Source organism: Heterocephalus glaber, unplaced genomic scaffold (assembly GCF_053883595.1).
Source record: "Heterocephalus glaber isolate CG9 unplaced genomic scaffold, H.glaber_assembly_v1.0 deba00001532, whole genome shotgun sequence".
In the NCBI taxonomy this organism is placed as follows: Eukaryota; Metazoa; Chordata; class Mammalia; order Rodentia; family Bathyergidae; genus Heterocephalus; species Heterocephalus glaber.
In genome coordinates this window covers 2,732,569-2,755,871 of record NW_028258330.1, presented here as the reverse complement: position 1 = coordinate 2,755,871, position 23,303 = coordinate 2,732,569, and the positions used below count along the sequence as shown (strand labels likewise).

Below are 23,303 nucleotides of genomic sequence, written 5' to 3'. Positions count from 1 at the left end.
AGCTCTTCTGAGGGCTTGAGACCAAGACCTGCGTCCTCCCAGAACACAGAGACTCTAGGGTAGCTTGGAGCAATGGCTGCTTCTGGTGTTGGAATGAGAAAAGTAGATAAGCCTGGAACAACTTACTGTGCCGGGAAGAAAGTGCATACCCTGAAAATGTTGAAGCATACCAAAGGGACACAAGGGCTCATGGGACAGGGTTTCTGCTGACCAAATCTGAGACAATTTGGGCATTAAGATAAGTCAAAATTAGGGCTGGGATTTAGCTCAGTAGCACCACAACTTCCTTGCAAGTGCAAGGTCCTGAGTTCAATCCCCGGTACAAAAAAAATATGTCAAAATTTGTCAGCTGTGAAGGCTGAGACAGGAGGATTATCTCAAGTTCCAGCCCAGCCTGGGGTACCCAGTGAACTCAAGACCCTGTCGGGTTTTTTTTTTTTTTTTTTTTTTTTGGTGCCGGGGATCGAACTCTGGTCCTTGCGCTTGCAAGACAGGCGGCGAAACCACTGAGCTAAATCCCCAGACCAAGACCCTGTCACTTTGAGTCGTGGCAGCACAGCACATCATGGGGGAGCACATGGCAGGGGACATCTGTTCGCCTTGTTACATCTAGGAAGCATCATGAAAAAGGAAAGGGCTGGAATCCCAATCTGCCCTTCAAGGCCATACCCCCAATGACCTAACTCCAAGGAGACCTCACCTCCTAATGGTGCAACATAGCCTGGGGACCGCACCTTCAACGTGGGGGATGGGGGGAGCTCTGGGTACATTTCAGATCCAAATTACAGCAGGATGTCAGCCAGGACATGTATGCATGGCCTCTTAGTGCACTGCCTGGCTTCCTCACAGAATAGTGAATGAGTCATCTGAGGGGGCGGAGTGAGGGAGAGAGGGAGGAAGAGAAGGAGGGAGGCAGGGAGAGGAAGAGGGCGAGAGAATGGGGGGAGGGGAGGGCAGGGGAGGGAAGAGAGAAGAGGAGAGGTGGGGGCCAGGTGGAAGCGGCATGGCCTTGTCAGCCTTAGTCTTCAGAATCACATTCCATACACTTGGTCAATAAATTCAAGAGAGGGACATGATAGGGACAATGTCACATAATTTTCAGGCATGTTTTAAAACCACCACAGGTATGTAAAATCATCACACCAACAGAACACTTTAGAACTGGATCTTTTATGTCAATTATACATCAATTTTTTAAAAATAGAAAAATGGCCTTCCTTGGCCCTAGAGAGTCCTCAGCCCATGGTCACTGCCCCGCATGTACCCTGTTTGCTCCCCTTCACTGCACGGCCGGCAGCTGTCTCCATGCATGCTGCGCGGTGGCCTCAGACAGCGTGCTTTGGGCTTGGCACTACCTGGGTCTGGTGCCCAGAGCTGTTCAGTCAGTATTTGTCAGAAGTCGTGGCACGGGTGGAGAGACCCAGGAAGGGACAAGGAGACCCACACAGCTGAAACAAACAGCAATCACATTGTTTACATCTGTGGTTACAAGCAGGTCACAATGTCACGGGCATCTTAACCTGGATGTGTAGCACCAGGAGGCCCTCGGGGTAACTGGTTCAGCTCCCCATTTGCGGGTGAGGCTGTGGCTCTGATGAAGGTGGTGGGCTCACTCCAGGCCTGCAGCAGGAGGCTGAGGATTCTGGTGACTGAAGCTCTGGGCTCTTACTCTGCTGGACTGGGTCACCTCTTCCCTGAGCAGCCTTAGGCAGCACGTCCCAGCCTGGCAGATCTGCTGAGGAAAGGACAGGGGTGTCAGAAATGAGGCTTACTCTGTAATTGGACCATAAAAGCAGGCTTAGAATTTGTTTTTCTGATGGTACTGAGAATTGAACACAGGGCCTTTGTGCCAAGCTGCATCATCAGCTTTTTTTATTTCTTTGAGGTAGGGACTCTCAGTCACTAACTTGACCAGACTAGGCTACAACTTGTAGTCCTCTTGCCTCAGCCTCCCTGAGTGCTGGGATTACAGGTGTGTGCCATCGCACTTGGCCAGGCTTGTTATACTTTATGGGTTCTCTTTGTGCTTCACTTAGAATCACATCAGTCCCTTTAGTCCCTTCAGGCTCTCTGACAGCTATCTGTGGTGCCCATCCTTTTCCACGAATGCAGCAACTTCCATCTGACAGAGACCCTGCATATTGGTATCTCCCACAAACTGCTATGTTTACTATAGTAGATGCTGGTAAAATGCTTGTTCACTGAATGTGTGGAGAAAGAATGATGCTGTCTGTACTTGCCTCCTTCAAAAACAGGCTCTCCTTAAAGACAGTAACATTTCATGATTAGTAATGTGTGTGAAACTTGTCTTTAGAATGTGATGACTCATACATCTAGTTTTGGACTAACCCTGACCACCCTGGCTCGAGATTGTGTGTCACAAGCCACGTGGACACCCATCCAGCTGGCATAAACCCATCCATAGTCCTGGAAGTATTGTCACTCAGGTGTGGCTCTGTTGTAGATCAGCAGGTGGTTCGATAATGTGCGGGAGAGAAAGAAGCCATAAAAGAAAGAGTGGAATGAGAAAGGAGAAATAAGGGCTTGTGGTGGGGAGCTGAGATGTGAGTCTTCAGTGTGAATTCCATTCCCCAAAGAGTGGCTGGGATGTACCTCAGTGGCAGAGAGCTTGCCTTGCAAAAATAAGGCCCAAGTTTGATTCCCCAGCATTGTAACAAAAGAGAAAACAAAAACAACAAAAATAGAAGCCTCCAGATTTTTTTCAATGACAGTGATACCCATTCCTATAACCATCAAGCATTATATTTAGATAAAATGGCACAAGCTGTTTAAAAACAGCTTAATGATCTTATAAAGTTACACATACAGCTACCATGCAACCCTTATTTCTAGGACTTTGTCCCAAAGAAATAAAGATGTATTTCTGCAGAAAGACTTATATGTGAACATTCATAGTAGCTTTATTACAAAAAACTACAAATGGCCCAGATATTCATCAAAAGGTGAATGGCTAAAGGAACTGAGGTGCATCTATATGAGATATCATACACCGATAAAAGAATTTTTAAAAACTGGGCTGGAGGTGTAGCTCAGTGGTAGAGTACTTGGTGAGGTCCTATGTTTGATTTCCAGCACTGAACAAACAAACAAACAAACAAGTGGCTTATACAACATGGATCCTTTCAAGAACATTGTTTTAAGTAAAAGAATCCAGACCAAGCTCTATAAAATTTTGTGATTTCATTGATATGAAAGTTTAGGAAAAAAACCTTTAATCTACAGGGACTAAAACCAGATTGAGGATTGCTTAAGGCCAGGGACAGGGAAAGACTCTCTATGGAAAAGAGCACAAGAGTCCTTGGCATGCTGAAACTGTTCTATGTCATGATTGTAGTGGTGAGTTTCAACTATATACATTTTTCAAAACTCACTGAACTCAGTTAAAATTGGTGCGTTTCAATGTGTGTAAGTTATACCTCAATAAGTTTAGTTAAAAAAAACAAAGTAGAGCTGGGTACCTGTAATCTCAGCTACTTGAGGCAGGAAGACTGCAAGTTTGAAGACTGCCTGGGCAACTTAGTGAGACTCTGTCTCAAAAAATTAAAGGGGCTGGGGATGCAGCTCAGTGGTAGAGTGCCCCTAGATTTGTCTCCAGTACCACATGAAAACAAAACGAACAGATTTTAACTGGACTCAGCTCTCCATAAGAGAGAGAAGGAAATAAAAGTCTTTCTCGAAATGCTTTATGACAAGGCAGAGGGGCAGGTCCACGACATGTGGGGGTGAATCTGGTGGCCAAGAAAGAATATGGTCAAGAAGTGGAGGAGAAGGAGGGGGAAGAAGGGTGGAAGGAGGTGGGGGAAGGAAAAAGGGAGGAGGACTCGTATCACCACACCAGGCACTAATGATACATGGTTTTACTGAAGGTCTTATTTATCTCACTTTTCCATCAGGACCTGTTTCAAGTCCCACTTCCACTATAATTCTTGACTTCTTACTCATATTTTTTCTTCTTTCCCTTCTTCGAACTTTATAGTAAGTACTGCCTAATTTATTTGTAAATACCTATGACCTTATTTTTTCTTTCATCTACTATTCAAACTGCTTATTGCTACTTCATTTTGAGTGTTCTTATGCTTTCTTATCTGGAACACAAGCTCTTTGTGTGAGTGTTGAACCCTAAGCCCCCCACCATTCCTTACCGTCGAGATGGCCACGGTCACAGATGTTCTTGACTCACCTTGGTTTTTGGTCCTGAAACCAGATGGGGCCAAAAATTTGGAGTAAGGAAGAGACATCTACCATTCTATAATGATTCTATTGAGGGAATAAGTAGGGAGAACCCCTCAGGAATTCACTCCACTCCTACTTTAATTGACAGACTACAGCATATCATGAAGCCAAAACCCTCTCTTTTGGCGACATACTCTGAGGCTAAGTGAAATGGAGGTGATATGGCTACCTGATTATTTCATATCCCAGTGACTTCTTTTTTCCAATCAGGAATTTCAGCCAGGGAAGTCATATTTGTATTTGAAGCCTGACAACTCTGACCAGAAATCAGGTCTCTGTGTGAGACACACCTTGACAAGTGGATTAGATGTTCTAGTGAGAGGCAGATAAATGTCACTCATGTCACTATAAATAAAAGTCTGGGCCTGCTTATCAGCTTGCAGGGTTGAGGTCTTACCTTCAACACTTCTCAGAGAGCTTTACACTTTATTATCCTTTAAATGAGGTCTTTTCCATCCAGCTTCTTCCATTTATACCTCTAGAGGGAATTACAACTGTTCGACTCTTTGAAACATATGGTTTCTGTCAACTTCCTGTCTTTTCCTTTAGGAGACAATACAACCTGTGACCTCAAATAGAAATCTGCCAGGATTTTCTCAAATGTCATATTAGGGAATTAAATATAGTAGGGTCCTTTCATAGAGCTGGATCTAGGACATCTTATGCTTTTTGTACAAGCAAATCATGTTCTAGTAGGCTTTCATTGTTTGGGGTTATGTTTTAGAGCATAGGATTTGTCATCTAAATCCATGTAATAACAAGTATGGATTTAGACCCGTGGTTTTCATCACATCCTGCTCTCTGAAACCTACTGACATACGGCCAAAGTTTGTTTCACATACCCCTAGCAGTGTTTCTACACATTTCTACATACACAACATCACTTTGCAACACATCTATAGCACCATTTGCTAGAGCATCTAAGGGATACAAGCCCATGAAGTTCTTTGCAAACAAATGAATCTCATGATTAGAGAAATTTAAAGATGGGTCAGCTGCAGAGGCTCTGAGTTGGGCACAGAAATGCAGGACTTAAAAATACATCGTCCACATTAGTTCCATTTCTGGTACATTTTTGTGCCTACATTTCTGAGCTGCACTGTAGAGCTCTACTAGAAAAGGACTGCATATAAACACATGGGTTGCACATTTGTTCACCAATGTCACACTCACTGGCACCTAGAATTATACTTGGTGGTGATGATATCAGATTGTTTAGGGTTAGCAAAGAGCATATGAGACCATATCTAAAGATATAAAAATCTTAGGAATTTGAAAAATTAGCCTTAGATTGGTTCTAGGAACTGAAATTTATAGATTCCATTTCCAGTTTCATGTTCTAAAACAGAACTTCTCAAAGTTTTTGGTCTCAGGACTCAAAAATTATTGAGAAGCCCAAGGAGCTTGTTTAAGTGGATTAGATCTATTGATATTCACTGGGTTAGAAATCAAGCCCGAGAAAAATTTATAATACTAACGTCTTGATTCACTTAAAGTAACAACAAAAATCCTCAAAATAACATTAAGAAATACATGGTAACATCAGTAACATTTTAATAAAATAACTATATTTTCCCAAACAAAAAAGCTAGCTAGAAGATCGGCATTGTTTTACATTTTGAAACTCCTTCCCGTACTGACTTGGACTGTCACTGCTGCTCCTGGCTCCATCTGCTGTGACACTGCATGTCACTGAGCCCTGAAAAAAAATCACCTTCAGAAGAATGAGAGAGAAAAGAGTAAATAACAACCTGTTATGAAAACAGTTCTGGTCTCATGGGTCCCAAGAGTCTCTGGAACACACTTTGAGAATTGCTGCTCCAATAATTCAATAGAAGTATTTATTGACAGTCTATTAGATGCCCACCTAAGATAAATAAGTCACACCTCTTCCCCAAGGAATTTAGTGACTCCCTCCACATGTCCCTATTGCCAACCAAAACTTAATATTGCAAAACTCTGTCATTCTACCTCCTCCTGATCATCTGTAGTGATCCCATGGGGTGATAGGATCACTACTTTTTCTAAATGCCTTAGCAATTATTATCTGTGAAATTCATTTAGAATTTTAATCAGGTCCTGTGGTGGGCAACTTATTGTTGGTCAAACTATTATATAATTCTTGATGTTTCATATTTCGTGGTTATATCTTGGCCTTGCTACTAGAGGTAGGCTCTTTGAAGGCAATGACTTCTTGTGATACCCAAGATACACATCAAAGACTGGCTCTTAAGTAGATATTTAGTAATTTGATTTGCAGCTAATTGAGGGTGACAGAGGCAATGCTGTGTCTGCCAAGCTTATATCCTTTTCCTCTTCTTGAGCATCATAAAGACGATTTCCCAGTCTCTCTGTGGGTGTGCAGAGGTCATGTGGCTGGGCTAGGGCAAATGGATGTGAATAAAAGTACCAAAAGCTACCACCATGCCTGGCCTTGAAAACATCCAGTACAGCCTTCCTGCCATCTTCCCTTTTGACAGTGACTTCAGTGGTCATGTGTTGAGCTGGTGGAACCAAGAATGACAGGTGGTCATGTGCAGGATGGCCCTGGAGCCCCACACCACAGAGCGTAAGCTGATGAGACTTTCAGCATTACTTGTTACTGCAGGAAAGCCCATCTCATCCTGACCCATGTGAGGGATGTGAGGACAGAATGTTCACAGACTGAACCTGAAATAGTGTGAAGCATAATACCACATGTAGGAGAATTGAAATGATATGGAAGATAAGTATGGGCAAAAGCCAGTTTGGGCTCATGTGCTGGGAGAAGGGATGAGAGAATGAGAATGTGAACTGGCAAAAAGGTGGTGGGAACACTAGCAGCATGTACTATGCAAGGTAAGGATGAGCAGGAAACATAAGAAAGGGAGAAGGAAGACAGTCTTGGTATGAGGGTTTATAGCCACCCCTGGTGTTGGAAAAATAAGGTACTATTCAATTAAACTGCCCCAAACCTTAAAGTGGAACATACTAATCAAATTGCAGCTTCTCCATGGCATCACAAATGATAAGCATGCAATGGCAGGCACTGCAAGGCTTGCTGGTGCTCTGGATGTGCTGGGCCATGTCCTGGGTACTGCCCCACTAAATCTTCACAGAAATCCTATGAAACCTAGAACCCTTATTTACTAATGAAGAGAATGAGACTCTGAGAGGTTTAAACATCTTGCCAATGTCAGGGTTCTCCAGAGAAAAAGAAACCTACAGACGTGACAGAGAAAGATTTAAGAAATTGGCTCACAGGATTGAGGAGGGTTAGGGAGTCCAAAGTCTGATGTGGGAGGCTGGCAGCCTGGAGACCAGGGAAGGGCTGCAATTACAGGCCAAAGGAATCTGCGGGCCAAATCCACTCTTGCTAGGGGAAGTCAGGCTTTGTTCTATGAAAGCCTTCAGCTATGTCGACAAGGCCCACCCACGCTACGGTGGGTAATTTATTTTACTCAGTCTACTGATTTATATGTTAATCTTACCCTAAAAACACTTTCAGCAAACATCTACAGTAATGTTTGATTTGAATGAACATCTGGGCCCTGGCCCAGCCAAACTGACATATAAAATTAACCATCGAACCCAAGGCTCCAGGATTAAAGCTTCTCAAATTCCAAAGCCACAAAGCTCCCCAACAGACCAAGGTTTGTTTCAGATTTGAATTAAGTCCACGTTGGCAAATCCCTCAACTTCAGCAGAGGGCAATGTCATAAAGATTAAGTCCTACTCCTCCTCTAGGCCCTAGGTTGCCAAGATGTTTTCTTCTGAACTGTGTACCTCCTAAAGACAAAGTACTATCCCTAAAAAGTCAAAAGGTGAGAAAAATGAGGTGACCATGATCATCTCAATAGTGTAGAAACAGAACATTTCTCTTCCACTAAGCCATTTAAATCTGGATTCTTCCAGTAGCTACAAATTTTACTAAAATGTTATGAGAACATTAGACTTTTGTAACATGCCTCAAAAAGGGCAACTTTTAAAAACAATTGATAGGTATTTATACAAAAGAAAAGTTGTCATATTTCAGAACAAAGTTAAGACTCCAGCTTCTGTGGGCATTTGTTAGAGAAGTGGGACAGAACCAAACAATCTGGTTGTATCAGGCAATAAGCTCTCTGGAGGTGGACTGTGTTGGGGGTGAGAATGCCGGGGACCAGAGCAACGGTGGTGAGTGAGGGTCGGGGAGGGGTGGGTCTTCTTCACCCTTTGCTTATAAAAAAAATCACCTTTGCCTTCCCAGTAGCACACAGTGGATGTTCAACAAATGTTTGTCAAAGAAATAACTGAATAGCAGTAGTTTAAGTGCTGAGAAAAATGCAAAGACAAATAAACATACAGAGGCTGACCTGCTGTTTGACCCTGTGTGGAGAACTGGGATCTGTATTTTTCTGTAACTTCAGTTCATTAACTTTCATTACTGTATCCTTTTAGAATTACAATTTATTTATTCATTCCACTGTTGAAGGTGGTAAAGTGATTTCTAGTTTAAGGTAACCCTGAGCAAGGGTGCTGTCAATAGTCTTCTGTGGCTCCTCAAGTGTAAAGGGGTGGGTAGAAGAGTGTCTCCTTAATCATAGTAGATCACATCAAATGTTTCAAAGAGCTTCCACCAATTTGCTCTCCCAGTAGCAGAAGAATGAAAGTTCTTGTTGCTTCATCTCTTCACCTATACTTGGTATATTTGGACTTTCTAATTTTTGCTAATCTGTTGGATGTGTACTGTGGCTTTAATTTGCAATTACTGGATCACTTATGAGCTTAAGCACCTTTTCATGTATTGATCATTTGGATTTCCTATTTGGCAAAAGGGCTTGTTTATCACTTTATAAAGCATAGCCTATCTGTCTGTTGGGTTTTCTGTTCTGAGTTTCAAGAATTCCTTAAGTATTCTGCGTGTAAGTTCTCGGTCAGTGGTGTGTGTTGCAAATATTGTTTATAACTCTGTGGTTGGTCTGTCTTTTTACTGTCTTTATCATGTTTTGCAGAATAGAGCCCTTAATTGTAGTTTATCAGTTTTATCAGCATTCCCCTTTATGGCTAGGGCTTGTTATACTTCTCTCATCCACAGGTTCTAAAGCTATTTTTCTTTATTATGTTTAACAGCTTTATAATTCTGCCTTTCATAGGGAAGACTATGATCCAACTGGAGTTTTTTGTTTTTCTAAAAGTTTTAGAGATGATATTTACTTTCATTTTTTTCCATTGGGACATGAAATTATTCTAGCATGATTTTTTTTAAGATGCCCTTTCTCCAATTTTCTACAGTGCAACACCTATTGTTTTTAAGTGTTCACATACATATGTGGATATGTGGGTCTGTTTGGGGTTTGTTTTCCATTAATTCTTGTGTCTGTTCCTGTACAAATATTCTTAACCTTCTTCTTATAACTTCATAAATCTTGATTTAGCATCTTCTCACCAACAAAGTATTTTAATTTCTAATTCCTATATTTGTTTAATTTGGATTAAAAACTATAAAAAACTATTTAATTGAAGAAAAATTAATTTAGAATGTGAAGCAAGTTGTTTGAAGATTTATCTGACATGAAATAGAGTACATAAAATAAATTCCCACATAAATAAAACTACTGTATTAGGGTTCTCCAGAGTAACAGAGTCTACAGGTATCTGTATCTATCTGCAGAGAGAGATTGATATATCTGATACATGTGATGACAAGGGCTAGCAAGTCCAAATCTGCAGTGTTAGATGACAGGTTCAAGACTCACAATAGCCAATAGTGTAGATGAAACCTGGGGGCAATATATAAGCCAGAGAATTCCTTCTTTTTTGAGGGCTGGTCTTTTCGTTTTATTGAGGCCTTCAACTGACTGGAAGAGGTCTACTCACATTATGGAAGGCAATCTATTTTTTTCTACTAATTAAAAAATGTTAAAAAAATGTTAATCTTGAACCAAAATGTCTTCATAGAAACATCCAGAATAATGTTTAACTAAATATCTGGGAATATCATGGCCCAGTCAAGTTGGCACATGAAATTAACCGTCACAACTACTATTTTAAATACATGAGGTTATTCATAATGAATTCTGTAAGGATCAAGAAGGAAAGAAAGCAATTGATAATCCAGAAGCCAAAAGTAGGCAAAATCATTTAAGATTCTTCTTTTTTTTTTTTTTGGTACTGGAGATTGAACTCCGAACCTTGCCTTGCAAGGCAGGTGGCGGCACTACTGAGCTAAATTCCCAGCCCTTCATTTAATATTCTTTTCTACAATAATTATCATGTTAATGGATTTAAAATGAATTTATGAATGCTTATGAATATTGATATATATATAGTAATATCTTCACATTAATGTAATCCAGATGTCAGCTGGAAGTCTTCCTTGGCCCATCAAAGTCTAGGTAAAAAAAGCTTCAAAATCTGGATTCTCAGCCTACAGAAGTCCAAGTTCACTACTTGTGTTCATTTCTGGTTTTGTTTTGTTTTTTGGTACCAGGGATTGAACTCCGGTCCTTGTGCTTGCGGGGCAAGCAGCAGAACCACTGAGCTAAATCCCCAGCCCTTTGTGTTCATTTCTGACACTCAAATTCTCATCATCTCTTCTGCTGGACCTCTGCTGTTTCCCAGCCCTGTGGCTATGGATCCCGGTGACCCCAACATGAGAATCCTCTGATTTCTCAAGAAGCCCACACTAAGCCTGAGTGTGACAGGATACATTCAGCTTAGTCCATATCCTCCTGCTGCCTTTCAGACTCCTCCTCTACCTTTCACTCTCCCTTTCTCTGAGTTCCAAAACCTCCAAGTTTTGTACTTTTTTTTATGGAAAGCAATTTCAACATCTAGGGAAATTAGCTGTGTACTTCTAATTTTGTTACCTGTTTGTTTGGACTCTTTCCTTTGCAAAGAACAGGAACTTAGACCAAAGGTGCTTAGGTTTAAGGTAAAAGATTTTTTTGGCTCATTGACCCAAGGACAAGATTACCAAACAAAGTGTAGGAAGAGAATTTAGCTGGATCTCAAAATCTACTGGAACCAGGGACTTGAACCTGCTTCTCTCATGGTAGACTGGCAAGAAGTCCTGATTCTTATCTTATAGCATCTGCGAAGGGCTGTCTTAAATTCTTTATGGTTCAAAGATCAAAAATTCTGGACACAAATCTGAATGGTTCACCTTGGTCAGATGCCTATGCCTATATTAATTATGATATGTGTATTCCTATAAAAAGACAGCACCTTCTAAGAAAACCAAGTACTTGAGGAACAGGGCTTTCCAGGTAAAATGAGAAATTTCACCAGAGACAAAATACTCTGGAATAGTTTTAACTATCCTTAAGTAAAATATGAGGTAACCATGTCTCTAAGTTCTACATTTAGCAAGACTCTGTCTCAAAAATTTTTTAAAGAATAAAAGGAGGCAGGCTGGGGATTTAGCTCACCGCCTGCTGTGCAAGCTCAAGGACCCAAGTTCAATCCCCAGTACCAAAAAATAAATAAATAAATAAAAGGAGGGGCTGGTATGTAACTAAGTGGTAGAGCGCTTGCTTAGCAAGCTTGAGGGCTTGGGTTCAATCCCCAGTAACACACACACACAATCTCATCAGGCCACAGGGCGGGCAATGAATATTGCTGATGAGTAGCACAGGAGAAGTACATTCTTAGAGGACTCTCGAAGTGAGCCTTTAGGATTGAATGTGATTTGTAAAGCCAAGAAGGCATTCAGAGGAGAGAGACTTTGTGGCCTGAACAAACGGTCATAAATATCACCTCTTCCAGATATCTCCTTTTATATACATGTAAAAATGCATTTGATGCCATCATAAACAAAGGATAAAAGTATATTAGACCAAGGACAGGAGATTAAATGATCTTTGCTTGAATTGAAACATAAGCTGTGAGAAGAAGCAAGTGATGTAGCCCTTCTACAACTTGACTTTCCTACCCATTAGCTTACACGTTACCGAAGTATGGCAATGGTGCCTCAGAGGGCTCAAATGATGATTAAATGACAGAACCCTTTGGTCAATGCCTCTGCATATTCTAAGAGGTCAATCAAGTTATACACAAATTTAGCAATTTTTAAATACACGTCAGTGCAGCTGAAAGTTTGTATTGGATGTCAAATAATGGCTAGATTCTGCAATTGAGTGAATTTATGCAAACCAGTCATTATCGTAAAATAAAATGCCCCGTTTCATGGCCTCGATTCGTGTTGCGGCACAAAACCAAGAGAAATCAGGAAATGGAACTACGGGGGGACTTCGGATGGTTCCATTTGACTTTATCGAGGTGAGTGAAAAAAAAGTTAAAATCGTTCGTTTTCCCAAAATGACCCAAAGGGCAGGTAGATACCCCCGGGGTCTGCGGAGCGCAGCGCGGGGGCCGGGAGGTGGAAGCCCTGTGAGACTAGCCCGCCCGCACCCTGAGGCCACGACCCAGACGACAGTAAGACACAATGGTTCCACTCCCACCTACCGGCGTGCCTCACCTGGCCGGCCCGGCCGGCCCATCCCGGCGTGCCCCGCGGAGGCGCGTTTCATCACTTCCGGCCGCAACGCGCACGTGGGCGGAAGTGCAGGTGCCCGCGGCTGCTTTTCCTGCTGGTCTCTCTGGTTACACGGGTCGCCGGCCGGGCCGCTGCCTCGGCTGTGCCGCCGTTATGGGAGTCCCGGCGTTCTTCCGCTGGCTCAGCCGCAAGTACCCGTCCATCATTGTCAACTGCGTGGAAGAGAAGGTGAGGAGGCGCCGGGCCTTCGCCGTGCTGGAACCCAGGCCCGGCGTGTGTAGGCCTCGGCCCTCGTCCCGACGCCCGGCCCTGGGGAGCCGAGACGGAGCTCCAGCCGCACCGCCGGCCCGCTTGTGGATGCATCTGAGGTCCTGGGCCCTGGGCGTCCGGGCCGGGCGGGGCCCGCGGGTGAGAGCTGCAGGGGCCGGCCCTCCCTGTCCCCCGCTTCCCGGCACTCTCAGGCCCCGCCCACGCTTTGTCTCTGCCGGGACCGCGCACCTCGGGGCTCACAGCGGGCTTGGAGGCCCCAGATGCCGTCCAAGCTGGGTCTGCAGGGTTGGCGGGTTAGGGACGCGTGGATGACAAGTCTGATATTACCCACCTTGGAAAGCAATCCCTGGCGGCGAGTTTTTTTGTTACTATCGGAGCGAGACCTTTTGTTGTTGTTGTCAAATCTTGGTTCAGAAAGCAGCTGGTTGGGAAGGGTTACGACCGGAAAGAGGACTGATAAGTGCCATCCTCTTCTTGTCCGGACTGCTGGACAGTTTGTTGACATTTTCAGGATGCATTCAAAAAAGATACTTTTTGTTAGTTTTTTAAAATATAGGAAGACTTTTGGCCATTCTTGAAGTTTATCGTTTTCATGATCCTGAGTTCGATGGCGAACTCTTTATTAGAATTTCTGGGTTGATAAAGTTCAGGGCACAACTGTTCCCTCCCCTCCGCGGTTTTTGAAGTCATTATCTCCCTGCTGCCATGAAGTTTTCTTTTATTTAGATGGCAAAGTTCTTGATTTTTAATTTCTTAGGTGCTAACCCAGGAGAAATCAAAAGTCTTGCTTTGAGTGACATTATCAGTATTTCTTGTGTTTCTTTCGTGAAAGAAGTTGCTAAGCCTAATGCTTGTTTGCTTTGTTTGTAATACTTTTTAAAAAATCAAACTTTACATTATCATAGTGCTAAGCAAATAAAAAGGAATAGTTCCTTGGTCCACCCTTTCCCAAACTGTTTCTTCTCTCCAGACACAGTCACTTTTTTATTTTTTATTTTATTTTATTTTTTGGTACCAAGGATGGAACTCATCTGGACCTTGCATCAGGCAGGCACCGCGCTACTGAGCTACATCCCCGGCCCAGCCACTTTTAACTATTTTGATTCTATCTCTAAATATGGTTATACTTGATTTATCAGTTTTAAGTTCCAATTCTCTATATAATAGAGCATTTAGTCTCTTATTCAGCCCTCCCCTCATTCTAAGACAGTAAGTCATCGTTTTTTATTTCTTCCATTGGTTAATTTGGTAACTTAAAGTAATTTTTTTTTTATTTCCATCACCTTTATAAAATGTTGTTGACTTACTAGTTGTTTTTTTTTCCCCATTAACTTTATTGGTACATTTTAAGGTATACAGTACAGTTACATCATCATTGGGATCTTGTACCGTTACATGAGTCTCTTGGTTCTTATTTTTTTTCCCCTACCCTTGCCCTCCCTTCACCCCCTCCACCCTTCCCTATTTGCAAAGACCTTGTTTCCATTTTTTCCTCTTCTCATATTTTTTCCTTTCCCTTTTTTCCCTTCCCCTACCCCTCCTAATTCCCCTGCTCTTTTAGACCTTTTCTTCCTGTTACACAATATCAGTTATACATTTTTAAAATTACAATATTAAGATCTAGGAAACATTACCACAGATTTTACAGAATTTAAAAGGATATAGAAAGCATATTACAAAAATCTGATTTGAAATAAATTTGACAACTTCTAAGAAGTAACTTAGAAGACAAATTAATGAAACTAACTCTGGAGGAAATATAAAATTTGAATAGCACCTATTAAGGAAAGTATATTCCTAGCTTGAAAACCTACCTATATGACAACAGCAGGCTCATAAACATTTTAACTGATAAATTATTTCAAACAATTAAAGCAGAAAAACGAAGGAACACTTCTCCCCTTATTTTAGGAACTCAACACTGTGCTAATCTTAAAACTGGATAAAGATAATAGAAGAAAAAAGTATGAACATAGATAGAAATTTGTTTAACAAAACAAACTCTTAGAAGTCAGATCTGGCAGGATGTAGAAAGTGGTTTTGTTATAGGGATGGCAGTGTTGGTTCAGCATTGAAAGATCCACCCCCAAACGTCATCATTTTAACAGAGGAAAGGAAGAAGCCATATGATCCTGTCACTAGTTGGAGAAAAAGTATCGGACTACATTCCACAGCTGTTCAGGTAAAAGCTATGAGGAGAACAGAAGTAGAACAGAACCTTCTAAACAGATTAAAGACATATACTCCATACTTCCAGCAAAAACGGTTTATATGAATGGAGAAGATACAATGCTTTCTCCCTAAGGTAAGGAACAAGGGCAGATATGCTTACTCTTCATCTGTCCATTAAACTTTGAAACCTAGGCCCCACCAAAATAGTCTGGCAATAAAATGACACAACTAGGATAGGATTGGCATGGCAGAAGCAAAATCTTTATATGTAGATGAAATGATCATCTACAGAGAAAATACTAAGAAATCTCTAGGAGCCCCTAGAACTTGTACTTGAATTTAGCAGGATTAGAAAACACAAGGTATATATAAAAATTCAGGTCTGTGTATACTTGCTATAAATGAAGAATTGGATATTGAAATTTAAAAGTTACGTAGGAGTACAAAGGACCTAGAAAGGTTGAAAAAAAAAAAAAAGTGTTGGAAGACGTTTAGTACCTAATTTTAAGACTTCTTCTAAAGCTACAGTAATCAAGGTAGTGTTGGTGTAAGGAAAGACATATAGATCATTTGAATAAAACAGAATCTAGAAATAGAACCACACATATACGGTCCACTGAGTTTTGAAAAATTATTTAACATTAGCATTTTATAGAATATAAACTCGATTCAAGAGCCGAGGAAGAGATAGTGTTTTCAGCAAATGGCACTAGAACACCTGGTATCTGTATATAAAAAATTAACCTCAACCCTTTATTTCCGTACATGAAAATAAGTTGAAGGGATCTATGAACCTAAATAAGAAAGCCTAAAAGTATAAAACTTTAAGAAGAAATTATAAGGGAAAATATTTATGAATTCAGGGTAGGCAAGAACTACCTAGGATACAAAAACCGTGATGTATAAAAGAAAAAAAATTGATGAGATTGCATCAAAATTTAGAACTTTAAATGACATCATTAAAATGAAAAGTAGTCCTTAAACAGACCATATTTACAATGCATATAACCTATGAGCAGAATATGTAAAGAATTCTTAGAGCTCATTAATAGACAACCCAATTAAAATGTAGACATAAGAAGATGATAAATAGCCAGTATAGCACAGGGAATGGTGTGCAGTTCTAGAATCAGAAAAATACTAATCAGTACAATAATAAGATTGAATTATACACTCATTAGGGAGATGAAGTCAAAAGTTTTAAAAGCCTTGTCATGACCTTTTCTTTTTGTTGGATTCTCCCCCTTTGCGTTTAATTTGTCACGCCCAGTGGATTCATTCTCCTCGGTTTCCTGGGGTTGTGATCCTCATTGTCTTTTCCTAGGGCATTGTCTAACATTTTTTGGAGTGCTGGTTTGGTATTCATGAAGTTCCTGAGGTGCTCTTTATCATGAAAGCATCTTATTTCTCCATCAATTTTGAAAGATAGTTTTGCAGGGTACATCAGTCTGGGTTGGAGGCTATTTTCCTTTAGGGCTTGAAATACATCACTCCAAGCTCTTCTTGCCTTGAGGGTTTGCATTGAGAAGTCTGCTGTGATTCTTATGGGCTTTCCTTTGTCTGTGATTTGTTTCTTTTCTCTCACTGCTTGTAGAATTTTGTTCTGTTGGATTTCTGGAATCCTAACTATTATATGCCTATGTGTAGTTTTTTTTTGATTAAGGTTAGCTGGAGTCCTATATGCCTCACTTATCTGTATGTCAAGTTCTTTTCCCCTGCTTGGGAAGTTTTCTGCCATCACTTCTGTGAAGAGTTTTTTTATGTCATCTGCACTCTCTCCTGTTTCTTCGTTGACTCCAATCAGTCTTATGTTATTCTTCTTTGCATAGTCTAGCAGCTGCTGGATTGATTTCTAATGTTCCTTTACAATTTTAAAGCAATTTTTCTTTTCCTGGTCACTAATTGCAATCTTATCTTCTATATGTGAAATTGTATCCTCACATTGGTTCATTCTGCTGTGCAGACTTTCGATGGAGTTTTTAATCTCCTGGAAATCTGTTTGCACCTGTTTTATGGATTCCATTTGTTTCCTATGTTGGGATTCCATCATGTTCCTCAGATCCTCTATTTTTTTATCTGTGTCCTCTCTAGATTTATTAATCATGTCTTGCACTATGAGCACAATCTTTGCCGTTACCTGAGTAATCGTTTCTGATTTTTTTCCAGATCCTCTTTTGTTGCCAGTTCAGAGAGTCCAGGTGGTTGAGTATCAGATTGTTCCATTTCCTTTCCCTTTGGGGTTGCTGTAGGTGATCCAGAAGTCTGTTTTTGAGGCCTGTTTATGTGTCTTCTCATTTCCACGGCGGGTGGTGGGTATGCTTCTGGCGCCCACTGGGCTCACCTTCTGTGCCCTAGGAGCTTGGGATGGCAGCAGGGGAGCTTCCTTCTGGGTGCTGGGACTGGCTGAGCTTCACTGCCCTAGGAGCCTGGGATGGAGGCGGGGAGCTTCCTTCCAGGTGCTGGGACCAGCTCACCTTCTTGGCCCTAGGAGCCTGGGATGGTAGCGGGGGAGCTTCCTTCTGGGTGCTGGGACCGGCTGAGCTTCACGCCCCGACTTACTAGTTTTTGACGTTGGTGTTAGCTTTTCTATCCCTACTCCCCTTACCCTTCACTTTACCATTGTCAGCTGTACTTTTTCATTGTTGGCATACAGAATTGTTGGGGCTTTGGTTATACTGTACAAGTTTGTTCCTAAAAGCTAAGAAATCAAATAGTGTTGTTGATTGTTTCCACAGGGCAGATTTGTGTTATGTGTTTATATGCTGTTTTTTTCTTTTTCCTAGCGCTGCTGTTCCTTTTTCCACTTTTACCTTTCTCCACCCAAACCATTTTATCAGACATTCTGTCAAGTCTGCTTTTTTCTTGGAGACTTCTCCTTGGAGTCTTCCTTATTCCTGTTGCATTCACACCTGGTTATTATGTAGGCTTGCTGGAAAGCTGCTCTCTGAGATTTTCAGTGGAAGGTACTGTTTAATGGATCATCATCTTTCTTGGCTAAATTTTTCTTCGGTTTTTATTCTCAGTTGACTTCATAGGAAATGCCCTTGTGGGATGTGAGTTTTCTGTCATTGTAGGCCTCAAAATATCTCCATTCTGTTATACATATGAAAGATCACTATCTAGGCAAAGAGTTCAATTCTCTAAATTACTTTCCCTCAAAATGTTGAAAACATTGTTCTTTAGTTACCTAGCATTGCTGATGACAAGTTCAATGTTAATGTGGTTTTTATTTAACCAGTACTTAACATTTACCATGTACCAAGTATAGTCTAAGCACTTTACAGATAACTTTTTAGATTCTCCTAACAACTACTTGACTATTATTACTTATTATTACAGATAAGAAAACAAATAGAAGATTGAGTAACATACCTAAGATCACTTAGCTAATAGTATTTGGTGGGGCCAGTATGGAAACCCACAAAACCTTGCTCTTAATTTTTAAATGCTTTCATTCTCATTCTTTTTGTGTTCAGTTTTTCTTTTTGAATTTTATTTATTTGAGGCAGCATCTCAGTATTTTGCCCAGATTGACCTTGAACTCCTGGGCCAAAGTGATCTTCCTGAATAACTAGGATTACAGGCCCATGCCACTATGCCTGGTTTCTTTTTGAATTTTAAATTTTCATGATTATGTACTTAGGTATAGATTTGAGGGTGGGTGGGTACCGGAGATCGAACTCAGAACCTTGTGCTTTCGAGGCAGGTTGCAGAACCACTGAACTAAATCCCCAGCCCTAGATTTTGTTTTTAAGCTTAAGTTTATTTTGATCAGTACCTGCCAGACTGAATCTGGACCCTAGTGTGTTCTTCAGTTTTAGGGGATAATCTTTATTTCTTGACCTCCTTTTTTTCCTTCCTTCCCAAACTTTAAACATTGGTCTTCCTACATTGATGTTTTTCTTTTTTTTTTTTTTTCCTTGCTCATTCACTAGCTCTTTCTTCCTCCCCAGTTCCTCCTTTCTTTTGCAACTTTACTGAGGTACATGCAGGTTATATAAAGTAGAACATATTTAGGGTATAATTTAATACCGTGTCAGGAAGCCAATATCACAATGAAGACAACAAGCATCACCTCTAAATTACCCTCTGCCCCTTTGTAAGTTTTCTCTACTACACTTCTGTTCCATCTTTTGTCAACCACTTACTGTTAGCTTTCTGACCCTACTGATAAATTTTCATTTTCTAGAATTTTGTATAAATGCTTTGTACAACATATACTCTTTTTAACCTGGCTCACTTTCGTGTAGCATAATTAGTTTGAGATTCATTCATGTTTACAGGTATCCATGGTTTATTTTTAATAATAGTCTGTATTGTGGATAATACTACATTTTGTTTATTTTCCTGATAGATGAACATTTGAATTATTTCCACCTTTGCTGTCACAAGAAAACCTGTGAACATCTGTGTACAAGTCTTTCTGTGGATATATGCTTCTCTTTCTTTAGGGGAAAAGAGTAGGAGTAAAATAATTGGGTGAGGTGGTAGGTATGTGATTATTTAGAAAGAAAAACTTACTTTTCCAAATTGGTTGTGCCACTTTACGTTGACGTGCGTACTCAGGACCTTGTGCTTGCGAGGCAGGTGCGGTGCCACTAAAGTAAATCCCTGGCCCAAGTGTAGTGTCATTTTATTGTGGTTTTAAACTTGCTTTTCCCTAATGGCAAATGTTATTGAGAATCATTTCAGTACTTATTTGTCTTTCATACATCTTCTTGGCTGTGGGATCTGTTCCGATTTTTTACTATTTTTAAATTGAGTTGTCTTATTGTTGATTGTAGAGTTTGTTACACAGTGTGTTCTATGTAGAAGTCTTTAGGTTGCTGTGTCTTTTGTGAATATTTTCTCATAATCTGTAGCTTGCATTTTCACATCTTAGCACTGTCTTAAACGTTTAAATTTTAATGCCATATTCTTTATTAACTTTTTCTGTTTCTGCTTTTTGTAATGTATTTAAGTCTTTGCCAAAGCTAAGGTCACAAAGCTCTTAGTTTTTCTTAGAGAAGTTTTATAGTCTTAGTTTATCTTAGGGTTCCTGTGTTTCATCTTTCAGTATGGTGAATTGCTTTTAATTTTTAAATGTTAAGCCTAAAAAAATGTTAAGCCTACCTTTCATTCCTTGGCAAGATATACCCCATTTGGTTATGTTGCATTGTCTTTATATATTGTTGGGTATATAAATGGAACTTTCAGGCACTACTCCTGTCACTTAAGTTTTCCTGAGTTTTACGTCTTTGTTCACAAAAGATATGTCTGTAGTATTCTTGTAATCGCTTTGTGTAGTTTTGATACTAGAATAATATTGGCCTCCAGTGGAATTACAAGGTATGCCCTCTTCAGTTTTCTGGAAGAGTTTGTGTAGAATTGATACTGTTTCTTCTTTAAATATTTAGAATTCACCACTGAAGGCATCTGGACCTGGGGTTTTGTAGGAAGGTTTTTAAATACAAATTCAATTTCTTTAGTAGATGTTCAACTATTCAAATTATTCATTGCTCTTTGGATGAGCTTCTGTAATTTGTATCTTTTGAGGACTTTTATCTATTTCATCTAAGTAGTCAGATTTATTGACATAATGTTGTATTTAGTATTTACTTACACTTTTACTAAAATCTGTAATGATATCATCTCTCATTCTCCATACTGGTAATTTTGTCCTCTCTCTTTTGTTTCATTATCTGTCTGATCTAAACTCTCAAGCGGTTGTTTTCATTGATTTTTCTTTGTTGTTTTCCTGTTTTCTACTTTGTTGATTGCTGGTATTTTTTATTATCTCTTTATTATGCTCACTTTGGGTTTAGCTGCTTTTCAAGCCTAGGCCATTCATTTGACACATTTTTTCTCTGATATAGGTGTTGAGTGCTACGAATTGTGTTCTGGATATAGTTTAAACTTAGTTTCTCTCAACAGCGTTTTACAGTTTCTAGAACATGGGTTATACATTTCTTGTTAATGTAATCCTTTTTGGGGGAATACTACTATGGAATTTTTACATTTTTGGAATGTTCATTGCAAGTATGTCGAAATTCAATTTATTTTTTATATATTGATCTTATATTCTGTAACCTTACTGAACTCATATATTAGTTCTGATTATTTTCTAGTCGGTTCTTTAGAGTTTCCTGTAGACAAAATCAGGTCTTCTGCAAATATAGTTTTATTTTCTTTCCAACATGGCTGCCATTTATATCTTTTTCTTGCCTAATTGCCCTGGCTAGAACTTCCAATTTAATCATAATAGAAGGGGCAAGAGCAGACATCCTTGTCTTATTTTTGATCTTAAAGGGAAAATCTAGGCTTTCATCATTAAGTGTAGCTTTAACTGGGGTTTTGTTGTAGATTCCCCTTACTGAGGTTTGTTGAGAGTTTTTGTTGTTCTTAAGTTGCAAAAGGGTTTTAGATTTTTCACATCTTTTTAAGTATTTAAGGATCGTGTCATTTTTGTTTATAGTCTATTAATGTGATATTTTGCATTGAGTTTTGAATGTTAAACTGCATTCTTCAGATAGATCCCACTTGGTCATGATGTATGATTCCTTTTATATTTGCTTCTGTTTTGTCAAGGATTTTAGCACCCATGTTCATAACAAGTACCAGCCTAATTCTTTTCTTATTTTTTATTTTTACCTTTTGTAGTACTGGAGGATCAAATCCAGGGCCTTATACATGCTATGGAAGCACTCTACTACTGAGCTGTACACCCAGTTCCTCTGTGTGTGTGTGTGTGTGTGTGTGTGTATCAGAGTAATACTATATTGGTCTTATAAAATGAGTTGGGAAGTGCGGAAAGAATTTGTGAAGAATTGGTATGAGTTGTTCTTTTGTGTGTTTGGTAGAATTCACTGAAGGCATCTGGCCTGGGCTTTTCTTCTTGGGTAGTTTTTTAATTACTGACTCAATTTTTTTCATCTATTGGTTTATTCTGTTTAATCATTTTTGATAGTTTATGTCTTTTTAGTAATTTGTTCACTCCATCTAAGTTGTCTAATTTGTTGGAGTATGCTTGTTTATTGTATTTCTTTATAATTCTTTACGGTGTTGCTCCTTAAGGAGGTGTAGTTTGGGGCAGCTCTGTAGTCACCTGGATGACTGGGAGAACCAGGTGGTTTCCTCCTCCTCTTTCCCTGATCACACCCAGCAATTAAACTTGAGCAGTTGGGCCCATTGTTCTGTTACTTTCAGTTATGCCCTGGGACATAAATTCGTACATAAACCTGTCCAGATAAATTGTGACTACTCTTGAGGAATTGGTTTATGAGATCACCATTTAGTATCCAAATCCTAGAGGACTGTCTTCAGCTCTGTCCTTCCCCAGTTCTCTTCTTCAGGTTAGCTGGCCTGTATAATAGATTGTATCGTCAGTAGATCCAGGAATCTCCCAGTTGCTTTTCTCTGTAACTTTCACTGTTTTTGTTTTGTTTTGGCACCGGAGATCAAACTCAGGACCTTGTACTTGCCATGCAGGCAGTGGAACCACTGAGCTAAATCCCCGGCCCAACTTTGACTGTTCTTGAGAGTACCTTTGGGTTTAACTTTACCATGATGTTTTTTTTAAAATTAATTTTATTGGTACATTTTAGGTATACAATATAATGACATTCATCATTGGAAATTTGCACCTTTATATAATATCTCTTGGTTCTTATTTTCCCCATTCCCCTGCCCTCCCTTCAACCCCACCATCCCTCCCTATTTACAAAGATTTTGTTCCTATTTTTCCATTTTCTCATATTAATCCCATTCCCTTCTATCCTTTCCCCTAGCCCTCCCACTTCCTTCCCCTTTGCCCCTTTTCTTCCTATTTCACATTACCTATTATACATTTAGTCCTTATTTACACTTTCAGTTTCTCACACCAGAGAAACTATTCGGTATTTATACATGTGTGTCCTATTTATTTCACTTAAGAGTATCACCTCAATGTGCATCCACTTAGCTATAAATATCTCTAATTTCTCATTTTTTATGGCTGAGTAGTATTCCATTTTATTTTTTTTAAAAAACCACATTTTCTTTATCCAGTCTCCAGTTGATGGGCATTTGGGCTGCATCCAAGCTTTAGCTATTACAAATTGTGCTGCTGTGAACATGGGTGCACATATACCACTGTGGTATGACTCCTTTAATTCTGTTGGGATGATACCCA

General features: G+C 40.0%; 1 protein-coding gene and 1 long non-coding RNA gene across 10 annotated transcripts in view; one reads left to right on the top strand and one right to left on the bottom strand.

Annotated features, from left to right (window-relative positions):
* Positions 1-1,076: 1,076 nt before the first annotated feature.
* LOC147824619 (uncharacterized) lies at positions 1,077-12,807 on the bottom strand. Of its 8 annotated transcripts, none has more exons than XR_015441942.1 (4): positions 12,682-12,758; positions 5,896-5,953; positions 4,164-4,797; positions 1,077-1,732 (listed from the first exon to the last, which is right to left on the bottom strand). It is a non-coding gene; the product is annotated as an uncharacterized LOC147824619 (long non-coding RNA). The 8 variants fall into 8 exon arrangements; XR_015441947.1 differs by having other exon boundaries at positions 1,077-1,735; positions 4,164-4,215; XR_015441944.1 differs by having other exon boundaries at positions 4,164-4,215.
* Positions 12,766-23,303, top strand: part of Xrn2 (5'-3' exoribonuclease 2) — a 77,171-nt gene continuing 66,633 nt past the window's right edge. The window contains exon 1 of one of the 2 annotated variants that reach the window (XM_004840901.3): positions 12,766-12,940. In XM_004840901.3, coding sequence (XP_004840958.2) covers positions 12,866-12,940 — 75 coding nt within the window. In that variant the 5' untranslated portion in view covers positions 12,766-12,865. Of the gene's footprint in view, positions 13,121-23,303 lie in introns of both variants that reach the window. The other variant, XM_087188628.1, reaches the window with a different exon arrangement.